The sequence below is a fragment of the Acartia tonsa genome, chromosome 12, assembly GCF_053477335.1.
Source record: "Acartia tonsa isolate MP-2025a chromosome 12, ASM5347733v1, whole genome shotgun sequence".
Classification (NCBI taxonomy): Eukaryota; Metazoa; Arthropoda; class Copepoda; order Calanoida; family Acartiidae; genus Acartia; species Acartia tonsa.
In genome coordinates, this window is record NC_137271.1 from 38,824,417 (window position 1) to 38,836,969 (window position 12,553).

The following is a 12,553-nucleotide window of genomic DNA, read 5'->3' on the forward strand; positions in this document are numbered from 1 at the left end:
AAGATCAGGTTGATATCTTTAAAAATAAGCTCAGAACTCATATTTTTAGTGGTTGATATCTTAAAAAATAAGCAGTGAACTCATATTTTTAGTGTTTTTGGGGTCTTTTGCTCCACAAGCCAGTAGAAGGAAAGTCCCAAAATGAAATCTGTAATGGTTCGTAGATTCGGTTATGTTAAAATAGTATTTTTATATAAAAAATCAGGTTGATATCTTAAAAAAGAAGCCCACAACTCATATTTCTATGATTTTTGGGGGTCTCTTGCTCTACAAGCCCCTAGAAGGAAAGTCCCAAAATGAAATCTGTAATGGTTCGTAGATTCGGTTATGTTTAAATACTATTTTTATATAAAAAAAGCAGGTTGATATCTTCAAAAATAAGCCCAGTACTCATATTTTTGTGTTTTGGGGGTCTCTTGCTCCAAAAGCCCCTAAGAGGAAAGTCCCAAAATGAAATCTGTAATGGTTCGTTAATTTGGTTAAGTTAAAAAAGTATTATAAAAAAAAATCAGGTCGATATCTTCAAAAATAAGCCCAGTACTCATATTTTTGTGTTTTGGGGGTCTCTTGCTCCACAAGCCCCTAGAAGGAAAGTCCCAAAATGAAATCTGTAATGGTTCGTTGATTCGGGTATGTTAAAAAAGTATTATAAAGAAAAAATCAGGTCGATATCTTTAAAAATAAGGTCAGAACTCATATTTTTAGTGTTTTGGGGGGTCTTTTGCTCCACAAGCCCCTAGAAGGAAAGTACCGAAATTCAATTTTCAAAGTTTTCCGTGTATATCAAGTCATATAAGAGAGCCTACAAAAAGAATTAGGTTGATAACTTTAAAAACAAGCCCATACGTCCCTCCCAAACTTTGGTACTGAATTTCATTTCCTATAAGTGTACAAACTTCCCCCCCCCTTAAAACAGTTAATTGTCTAGAGAGCTTTAAATCTTAACTAGAAATATAATGATACATTCTTATGAGGGAGGGAAGATTTATAACCCCTTGAATAATATTCCCGTCGCTATTGGATGATTTTGAAAGACCCAATTGAATGTCGGCACAGAGTACATGGGGTGGGGTCATACAGTTATTTAACACCTTCCCACTCTATTATTTTACTCTAATTTTCTAGCCTTTATATCTAAAATAAATCTAAAGAAAGTTTTTTCATGTTTAGCTACTTCAACTGAATCTCTATTATTCTATGGTTTAACACAGAATAATTTATATCTTTCCTCGGGTTTTCCTTTCATTTTCTAACTTTTAAGATCCATTTTGGAAATGACATACTTTTTCATCAGAAATTATGGGTCTTATAAACTTTGGACACTCAACTTAATGAACCAACTAATTCAATTTCAATTAAAGTCCCCAAAGTTGCTAAGCTAACGAATAAGTAACTTTAAAATAAAACTATTAGATGAGATAGAAGTACATGTTTGGTATGCATGTTTTCTTTTTTTTGTGTATTAACGAAATGAATTATGTTTTAAAAGATTAACTCCCTACAAAAAGGCTAAGTCTAAATTTACATCCCTTTGAAGTTTTAACCAGGGTTCTAAAGGGATAAGACAAAGACCAATAAATTGATGTACATGCCAATGATGATGTACAAAATTACCCCTTCTGTAGTGGTTGAAACGTTTGAATAACTTAATATTCAAGCAATCAAAATCCATTAAAAGTCCTCAAAGTTGTTAAGCAAACGAATAAGAAAAGGTTACTATTAAACTATAGGGATTAGTTTAATAAACAGCCCAATATCCACTCCCTCCCTGAAGTTTTAACCCACATACGTAGAATATCATATGTCATTTAATCTCTTTTATACTAGGTATTAACATTAAAGCAGGATATTCCAAATAAAGGATACATGTATTTGGAATCTAAAAAAAGTTTTAGACTACTTTACACAATGGAGGGGAGAAGTGTAACGCTCCAAAAGAAGCAGAATACGATATTAAAAGCCCCCCCCCCTCCCCCTCTCAAATAAAAGCTTAAAATTTTAGTTATGAAAATTCTCTGATTTTTTAGATTTTAACATTCAAAAATATACATATATTTTTTGTTCTGTAAATGTTGAATATTTTCCGTATTATAGATATTAAATATTACTTTTCATACATTTTTAATTTGATGAAATATTCCAAATTCAAAACATTACCTACTTTAATCTTTGTTGTTAATGAAACAGATTCATATAATGTATTACCTGACAAGTGGATCAAACACCAGGTAGGCGATACCAGAGATGCCAGAAAGTATACACATAACCAGTAACCCTGAAAATATAAATACATTGAGCCATACTGATGAGCCCTAAAAGGGCGAAACACTGTGTCTATGGATATTATATAAAGTAGTAAGCTTTTTTGTCTGAAGCTTAAGATCTCGATATCCCCCTTAACCTGTAATGTTCTCCTTTACAGTGTAGCTTATTATAGATCTAGTGAAGGTTTTTTTTGGGGTAGGATATTTCCTTCCTCCCAAGAGAAGTCTACGCTACTAGAAAAAAATTAAGAAATAGTAGAACATAACTGCCACTAGAGGCTTCAAGGGGCTTAATCCTATGCCGAACTTATGAGCAAGGCTCTAACACTGCGGGGCTACCTAGTAAACAATATTACCTCACCTAAACTAATCTAAAGTATTTTTAATTTGTAGAAAACCTTATTGTAATGTATAGAATGTAATATCTTTTTGTCTTGTAATGTAAAAAGTGTACAATAACATTCTTATAAAACTAAAACAAGAACGATCATATAATCACAAAAGCGTAGCTAGATAAATAATTTTCGAGAGTATATATAATCAATTTCACTCAAAGTGCCTAGTCGCGCACAGAACCCCTAACCACCCTATTTTTAAATGAATTTAAATATTTGGGCATTGGATTAAAATTTCCACAACACAAAGTTTAAGGTTTGTTGGGGGATTCAGGTCCAATGTTCGATAGGCCCTTTGAGGGAAAACTCCACAAAATGGGATTTTAAGAATGAGTCATAAAAAAGGACTAATAATATTGTATCTTGTTCACTCCAATTGGTATAGGTACCAGGGATCTAAAGGGATAAGACAATGGCCAATAAATTGATGTACATCCCCAATGAATATACACAAAGTTTTTAAGCCAACGAATAAGAAATTTTATCATAATACTTTGGGGACTATAGTGATAAACAGCCTATTGTCCCCTCTGTATCTGGATAGGTACAACTAATTTAAATTCAATTGTATAGAAAAGCTTTGCTCCATAAGAAGAACATTCAATAACAATAAATGACTTTTGTAACTAGATGTAAGAAATATATGAGGGTATAGGGAAAGAGAATGCATCTTTTAAAAAAAACTATTAACAATCTTTGAGAATTTCATAACAATTTGAATAAATAATAACCATTTTGCAGTATATCATTCAGTGGCTTGCACAGGATTTTGCCTTTGGGGTGTTATTTAGTGTAGGGGAAGTGGAAACGACCCACTATATGTCCTGTCTACCCACCCACTGAAAAGTCAAAATTAAAATATTTAAGGACACCAAAGGGGTAGTTTCACGAAATGCATTTGAACTTAATTTAGTGAACCGCATATTTTATCCTGGTTAAATGGTTAAACTATCTATAATACAAAGTAGCTTGATGTCTGTCCGTCTGTCCGTCCGTCCCTTAAGATCTCGGTAACCACTGAACCGATCGGATTCTACTCTTCAGGGAATATACCTACTGGTCCTGTGGTGGTTTTAGGCTATTTTCTTGGGGGGTGGGACACCCCTAACCCCCCTAAAAATAAAACCACCCCCCAAAGATTTTTTTTTTACATTTTTTGTAAAATCTCAGTAACTGTTGATCAAATTGGGCTCAACCCTTCTGGGAATATACCTACTGGTCCTCTGGTGGTTTTAAGCTATTTTCTTGGGGGGTGGGACACCCCAACCCCCCCAAAAATAAAAAAATCCCCACTTCTAAAATTTTTAATTTTTTAAAATTTTTGTAAACAAAAACCAGTAATTGGGGTGGGGGAACCCCACTGCAACATGGGGCGAAGCCCCCACGAATCCCCCCCCCCCAAAAAAAAATTTTAATATTTTTTTTTAAATTTTAATTTTTGTGTATGTGAACAACCTAGGTTTAATTTTTACGAATTGAAATTTTAGTGTATACGGGAAACAACCTGGGTTTAATTTGTACAAATTAAAATTTTTGTGCATAAAACGCACAACCTGGGTTTAATTTTACCACAGAGTAATTAAACAAAGAATATTTTTTTTGAATATTTCTATTTAGGAGGGTTGACTTCCCATTTCTTCATAGGGCGAAGCCCCTAGAGGCTAGGGGGGAAGCCGCTAGTATTTATATATAGCATATATTTGAAAGAATTTCAATTTTCTACCACGTAGTTTTTAAAATATCAAGACTTTAAAATCGTCTTTTTAAATTGCATATATCACAAAAAGACAATTTTCATGTCTTGATATTTTAAAAAGTACGTGGTAGTAAATTGAATTTGTTTCAAATATATGCTATGTAAATGTAGTTTAACCTAGTAACTAGGAAAAAATATGCGGTTCACTTAAATAATTATGTTCAAATGCATTTTGTGAAACTATCCCTTTGATTTAAAGTGTATATAGACCCTTGTCAAGGGGGGGGGGGGGTTGTAGTGGGGTGGAGACATAGGGAGTGAATCCACCTCCCTATATTTTATCAGGCTGTAGATACACCCTTCTGTACGCCTCTGGTGTCTTTGTTCTTAACAGTTATAGGCATATAAAATCTACACCCATCCATAAACGTCCAAGGGTGGGGGTAAAGGGAGGTATTCCCCCTCAAATTTTAAAACCCATAATGTTACCCCCTAATTTTAAACTTTCAAAACTGTACTTTAAAACTATCCCCCTTAAACCTTTAAAATACCTCAAAAAAAAGCTTGGGCGTCCAATCACGCATCTATATTTTTTTTACAAGAAACATCATGGTTTTAGCCTTTTTCTCTATTGATTTACCCCTTCATAACAGGGTTGTCATTTTGGGCGGGCGCTTTTGGGCGGGCAGTTTTGGGCGGGCGGTTTTGGGCCGCCCAATATAAGGTCCTTTTGGGCAGTTTTGGGCCCCCCCCCCTTTAGGGGGAGAGAAAAAGGGAAGGGGGTTAAAAAGAGGGGGGGGGGCGGGCCTATTTTTTGGGTGATATCCTTATACTAGAGTAACAGGATGTGTGTCTGTGTGTTTGTACCGAAGGATCTCGCTAACCGTTGAACCGATCGGGTTCTCCTTAACAGGGTAGCTTCTCATAGGTTCTGGAAAGGTTTATAACTATTTTGGGGGAGGGTACCACCACCCTCCTAAGAGAAATCGCCCCTAGAAAAAATTACACTCCCCCAAAAACTTTTTTTAAAATTTTTTTAAACTAAAAATAAAATCGGGGGGAGGAAACCCACCCACCCCCTCAAAAAAAAAAATTATTCTCACCCCCCCCCCCCCAAATTTTTTTTACTTTTTCTTTTTAAATCTAATATAATAATTGGATTATAATATTTGACTCTCCCCTCCTCAAGTGCCCCTAGAGGCCTCTAGGGCCGTAGCCGCTAGTTAACTATATAAATTAGTATGCTTTTTGTATCTAGAGAAGGATTTCGCTAACTGCTGAACCGATATGGTTCTCCTTTCCAGTGCAGTGGAGCCTTTATAGGTCCTGAGATGGTTTTAGGCTATTTTATTTCTAATAATAAGTCTAGGTATGGTTTTAGGCTATTTTATATCCTTTTTATATGCTTTTTATGACATTTGCCCAAAAAGGGTGCCCAAAACCACTTTTGGGCGCCCAAAACCCGCCTAAAACCCTTTTGGGCAATTGGGCCGCCCAATATCAAAAAAAGTGCCCAATTCGACAACCCTGCTTCATAACAAAAGATCAGTTTTTGTTGTTGTTGTTTTATTTGTGTACAACTATACACAAGCATTAATATCATTGGGAAAAGAGATTGCAAATAAGAAAAAAAATGGAATACATATCCTGTTATACAAAGTTTTTTTTTGTCTGAAGCTAAAGTTTTCAACAACTACTGAACTGATTGAGTTCTCCTTTTTAGTGAAGCTTCACATGGGTCCATTGATGGTAATAGGCTATATAATTAATAGATTTAAGCAATGGAATGTTTAAGGCTATTTTCTTCCCGCCTTCTTGTCCATTTCATTACATAGACCCTAGATGCTAGGGGCGCAACCACTAGTAAAAAAACATTACATGAATGTAAAAAGTCTTGATCACCGTAGGACCCAAACAGTAGGAACTTTTCTTCAAAGTTGTATTATTTTTGAAGACTGGGACTCGAACCCAGAATCCCTATAATCCCAGATTAATACATTATAGGTTTCAAGAGGGAAAAGACAAAGTAATATTAAGACATTTGTATTAATATTGTCTGATTTTCGATGCTTTTTACTTTGTAATAGTAGCAGCTCCGCCCCTAACATCTAAGGGCATATGCCTTTTTATTTGAAGAGGAAACAATGGAAAGATAAATAGCATAAAACCATACCCAGACTTATTTATAAAAAAATAGCCTAAAACAATTTCAGGACCTTTAAGAATCTTCACTGTAAAGGAGATCAATATTGGTTCAGCGGTTAGCGAGATCCTTCGCTACAGACAAAAAAGCTTAAGTACTACTTTATGCAAAAGGATTTAAAAATAGGGTTGACGAATGACCACCCCATCCCCTGCAAAATAGCCTAAAACATGAAAATCATCCTGTGTGTGCACACTTTTCCTCAACAGTTAAGCGGATTTAAAACCAACACGCAACAAGCGGTCAATGGATCCTATAAATAGACATATTTGCTGAATCAAAACTGGTTTTACCTAAATTGTATCTGTTCCTTCTACAGGATTATAGAATTTCAAAGATTTTAACCAAAAATGTGCGATGATTTGACTTTAAAATAGCATTTAATCTTAATGTTCATGGCTTAGTAATATAAGTTTGTCATATTTGTTGAGGTTTTAAAACAATATTTCTATAGACAATTCAACACTGCATATTTAGGATTTATAACAATGGTTATTTTATGCATTATGAGTGATATAAAAAGTCATATCAAAAGTACTTTTTATATATTAATTCTAATTGTTTAGATACTTTGCCGTTTATTACACAAAAGTAAATATTTTTGTTCTAAACCATTTTGAATTTTATATGGATAAAATAATTGATATAATGAACAAGGATGACAACATCCATTAAAGCGAAGCAATGAAACGGTAGGACAAACGGACATAAACACTTGTATAGTGTCAGAACTCAATAATCAGAATATAAAAGTACAAAAGTCGAAGCAAAATTGTAAGTAAATTTGTTAAAAAAAACTGCTTGATACAGGATAATGTTTATGGACATACTTACATTTTTAGGACTTGATTATAGAGTTGCATCGCTTATAATATTGTACTTTGTTGTCCCAGAAATCTATATACCAAAAATCAGATCAAACGGAGAATTAGATCACATAAAAATTTGTTGTTAAAAAAGTTGTTAAGTTATCAACATGTTTTAAATGAACGTACGGACATTCTGGTAATGATTTTAGAGTTGCTACGCTTTATAATCGTACCAAACTACTACAGGAATGACCAGGCAAAGTTTGAAATCGATAGGCACAATCGCTATTTTTTATATTGAGCTAGTATATCTTAATTAAACACCAAATTATTGTCTTGTGTATTTAAGATTATTTAGCAATTAATTGAAAACAATTATTATTTAATTTTGTATCTTATTTAAGACATTGCAAAACCTTTTTCAAAATGTGATCATAATCTAAATAGGTCAAAGATTTTGGTCCTTGTTGATCTATAATTATATTTTTTTTAAACAAGACTCTTTCAAGATAAAGAATAAAGGATAGAAGCATATACATACAACAAGTATCTTTAATAATGCAGGATTTTACGTTAACAAACTAATAAAGGTTAGTCATTAAGTTAGATTAGAAAACCTTTACATCTCATTTCTGCTGCTTGATTTTAATTTCTTTTATTTTTCTATATCTATTGTTCGTCTGTCTGTCCATAAAGGATTGATCTTATCGTTAAATTAGGCATTTTATAATTGTCCTATTTTTTTATACTTGGCATGGTTGGTTATTTCTGTAGTAGTAGTAAGGTACGATTTAGAAAGCATAGCAATTCTACAATCGTTGTCTATTTACAAAAAGTTGATTTGAAACATTTTTTATATTCCTACTACAAAAAGGTAGAATGTTATTTCAAAGCATATCAAAAATGTAGGAATGTCCTTAAACAGTATACTATATTTTGCAACAAATTTACTTTTATTTTTTTAGACTTATACATATACATATATGTATATTTGCTTTTTCAGTTATGACACTCTACAATTGTTAATGTTTTTTTGTCCTACCCTTTCATAGATTCACTTTTATGGAAATTTTCATCCTTGTTATTTAATGTATAATCAACTATTAAGTTGTTAACTAATTTGACTAGGTATACTTATTAATAACAGTCCTTTGATATAATCAATTAAAGGCCTAATGTCTTCAACAATCTATTGTTTATGTGGAAGATAACTTAATACTATCGTGTCTTTTTTACATACAAAATTCGAGTGTCAATGCTAATTGTTTCTATGTAAACAAGGATGACAACATCTATAAAAGCGAAGCTATGAAACCGTAGGATAAACTGACATTATCATTGTGCAGTTTAAGAAGTGAATAATCAGAATATAAAGTTATAAAAGTCGGAACAAATGTGTAAGTAAATTTGTTTAATTGTTTGTAATTAAAAAAACTGTTTAAATACAGGAAAATGTTAAAGGACATAATTACATTTTAGGACTTGATTATAAAGATGCTTTGCTTTAAACATTGAACTTTGTTGTCCTAGGAATCAGTATTTCAAAAATCAGATCAATTAGATAATTTTTACACAAAAAAATATTGTTAAATAAGTTAAAATCAACATATTATAAATGGGCGTATGGATATTCTGGTAATGATTATAGAATTGATACGCTTTCTAAACCGTATCTAATTAGTACAGGAATAACCTTGCAAAGTTTGAAATCGATAGGAAAATTCAAACAAGTCAATGAAAAAAGGTAATTGTTCCACCTAAAAAGCTAACTGTTACTGACGTACGGACAGACTAACCGACCCCAATTGTAGAAATCTTCAATTTTAAAAAAAGTATATGTTGTAAATCAATTGTGCCAGTATTTTTAGTTAAATGATATGATTATTTTTTATTACTGCTTTTACTTTCTAAGTTTAAAATTTCAAGGTAATTTGAAGAAAAACAAGCATTAATTGAAGTCAGAAGTTACCCCCGTCGACAATTTTATAAGTTATAATTAATCTACAAAAAAAGGTTTTTAAAACAACTACTACTTTCATGTGTTAAGGGTAATATACAGCATATATACTTTACATCAAAGGCCATTTTAAAGTCAAATCATCACACAATTTTTGTTAAAATCTTTGAAATTCTATAATCGCGAAGAAGGAACAGATACAATTTAGGTAAAACCAGTTTTGATTCAGCAAATGTGTCTATTTATAGGATCCATTGGCCGCTTGTTGCGTGTTGGTTTTAAATCCGCTAAACTGTTGAGGAAAAGCGTGTGTGGTTCACGAGATCTTGAAGGAAAAAAAGGAAAGTAAAATTTCATAAATAAGTTTCAATTGTAGCAAGTCACGTGATAATAAGTTATAATTAACAACTTCTTTTGAAGTCTGGTAACAATTGTCTCCAAAAATCTATAAAATTTCAAGACTGCTAACTGCCAAACGTACATGTCATCCCCGCACACCGTGTTAAGGCATATAAATAATCTCATAAAACCAAGAGTGTAACAACTCTATAACCATAAGAATAAAGTTAGTATGTATGATTATAGAGCTTTGTTCTCAGAATCTAATCTTCCTTGTTATTGGTAACATATAGTACACTAGCGGCCACGCCCCCCTAGAAGCCTCTAGGGGCACTTAAGGTAAGAGGAGGAAAAGTCGACCTTATCCCATTTTAAATTTAAGTTTCATAAGAATAAAAAAGATATTTTTTAGGGGGAGGGGGGTGAAGACCCCCCTCCCAAAAATAGTTTAAAACCTTCCCAGGACCTATAAGAAGCTTCACTGTAAAAGAGAACACTATCGGTTTAGCGGTTAGCGAGATCCTTCGGGACAGGCAATAACGCTTATACTTTATATAATAGGATAGTCGGTATATATTGTATGACGCATAATAAGCATTATATTATCCTACATTTATGCAAAAAAAATAAAGAAAAAAAACATATATTAGTTTTAAAAAGATATATATGTCTCGCATGTAAGTCTGTCTGTGTGTTCAAATTACAATATCAAGAAACACTTAATGAAATGATAACTACCTATATCAGAGATCTAAAGGGATAAGACAATAGCCGATACATTGATGAACATCCTCAATGATGATACACAAAATATCGTATCTGTAGCGAAAAAATAGTTGTCGATTCGTTAAAACACGCAACGTTATTATAAAACAATGGGGTCAGGTGTAAGAAACTGCCCATTGTCCCCTCTCTCTGTAAATATTTAGCTTTTTTGTATAAACACTTATCTGTACACTTATATGTACAATGAAAGAGAAAAAATGGAATAAGTAAATAGACATAAAAGATTTCATTGTGCTACACTACTTATGGATGTTATCTTCCTTTTTATAATCCTATTATTTAAGTAGTAAGGTGTTTTTTTGTCTGTAAGGAAGGATCTCGCAAGCCATTGAACCTTCTCCTTTACAGTATAGCTTCTCATAGGTCCCGGGAAGGTTAATAGCTATTTTGAGGAAGGTACCACCAACCATTCCCCACTCCCTAAAACAAAATTCCTCCCTTAAATTTTTTGTACTAATAAAAAAGGAGTGGGGTCGAATTCAAGCCCCTGTCACCTCAAGTGCTCCTAGAGGCCTCAAGGGACGTAGCCTCAAGTGCTTTATAAGTTCTTAACAGCTTTTTAGGCTATCAACAAGAGCTATTAACTTATTTTTTAGATCAAAAGCATTTTTGGCCCATTTGATATTTGCTATATTCTGTGAATAAATGAACCTGTGTTTATTAATCTGGCAGACCTACACTGCCAGAAAATAAACCTTGGTAATTGTCAGCTGGCTGCCTAGCTGCATTCACCAGGACATTCACAAACATTCAAATAAACATTACCCAGGATGGCTTTGAAACCAATTAATAATATCCGCAGAATTAGAACCGGTTGTGAGCCATACTAAAAAGTAATGAATCGTATCATTTTTTAGACAATTTTCCACAAATAATAAAATGAATGTCATTTTTGTTGGCCTGGTATTCGGCTCCCTACGATGCGATAGACAACTATTCAATGCTTTCAACCAAAATAGGCATTTTTTACAAATTTGGTGGTCAATTAAAATCATTGGTTGAAACCTTTGACACCGCAAGTTTAGAACTAACAAATAAAAGTTCAACAAAAGTAGGTAGGTACAAACTTTTATTTTTTTGGCCAATGAATAAAATAAAACTTTGGGTACCAGTGTAATTTACCAGGGATCTAAAGGGATAAGACAATGGCCAATAAATTGATGTACATCTCCAATATTGCGACACAAAATTACCACTTCTGTAGTTTAAAATCAGTGGTTGAAACGTTTGAACATCCAACTTAATAAACCAAAAAATCAAAATTCAATTAAGTCCCCAAAGTTATTAAGCCAACGAATAAGAAAACGTTATGATAAAACTTTGGGGACCAGTGTAATAAACAGCCTATTATCCCCTGGTAATTTACAGTCCAATGAAGAAATTTTTGCCTCTCCTTACAATATTTCTTTTTTACATTACTTTTTCCAATCTAAATTAAAGCTGCGTAATAATACCACGTGGTACTAGAACCAGCCAGGTAGGGTTGGCACATTCGGCTGTTTATTACTCTAGTCCCCAAAGTTTTGTAGTAACGTTTCCTTATTCGTTGGCTTAACAATTTTTGGAACTTTTATTGAATTTTGATTGGTTGGTTTATTTAGTTGAGTGTTCAAACATTTCAATCACAAATTTTAATCTACAGAAGAGGTAATAGTATGTATCATCATTGGGGATGGACATCAATTTGTTGGCCTTTGTCTTATCCTTATAGATCCCTGGGTACTAGAACCTCATATTAAAGTAATAGGATGTTCGTGTGTGGGCCGAATGATCTCTGAAAAAGTAACGGCTGAGCCGTTAGCCGTTACTTTTTCAACTTTATGTTTGATTTTGGGAAAATAGACCTACCAAGGATTACTCAAGCAAAATTTCAGATCATAATTCGAATTCTAAGTGCCATTTATTCATTGATTACTAGATGGTTGGATTACCCCCCCCCCCTTATTTGAAAACTTCAAATACAACAGGAAAATGAAAAGAATTTTAAGTATTTGTTACATATTAAGAAATGATGCGAATAAAAAAATGTATTACATCAATACAGATGTATACATTCATTTCTTGATTCTCTTTAATTACATTAACATGTAGATTTTTCATTATA

General features: G+C 32.9%; 1 protein-coding gene across 14 annotated transcripts in view; it reads right to left on the reverse strand.

Annotated features, from left to right (window-relative positions):
* The window catches only part of LOC145334560 (lysosome membrane protein 2-like), a 104,373-nt gene that overhangs the window by 38,568 nt on the left and 53,252 nt on the right, over positions 1–12,553 (reverse strand). For all 14 annotated transcript variants that reach the window (XM_080180047.1, XM_080180046.1, XM_080180048.1 and 11 more), the window contains exon 4: positions 2,206–2,275. In XM_080180047.1, the coding sequence (XP_080036173.1) occupies positions 2,206–2,275 (70 nt within the window). The remainder of the gene's footprint in view (positions 1–2,205; positions 2,276–12,553) is intronic.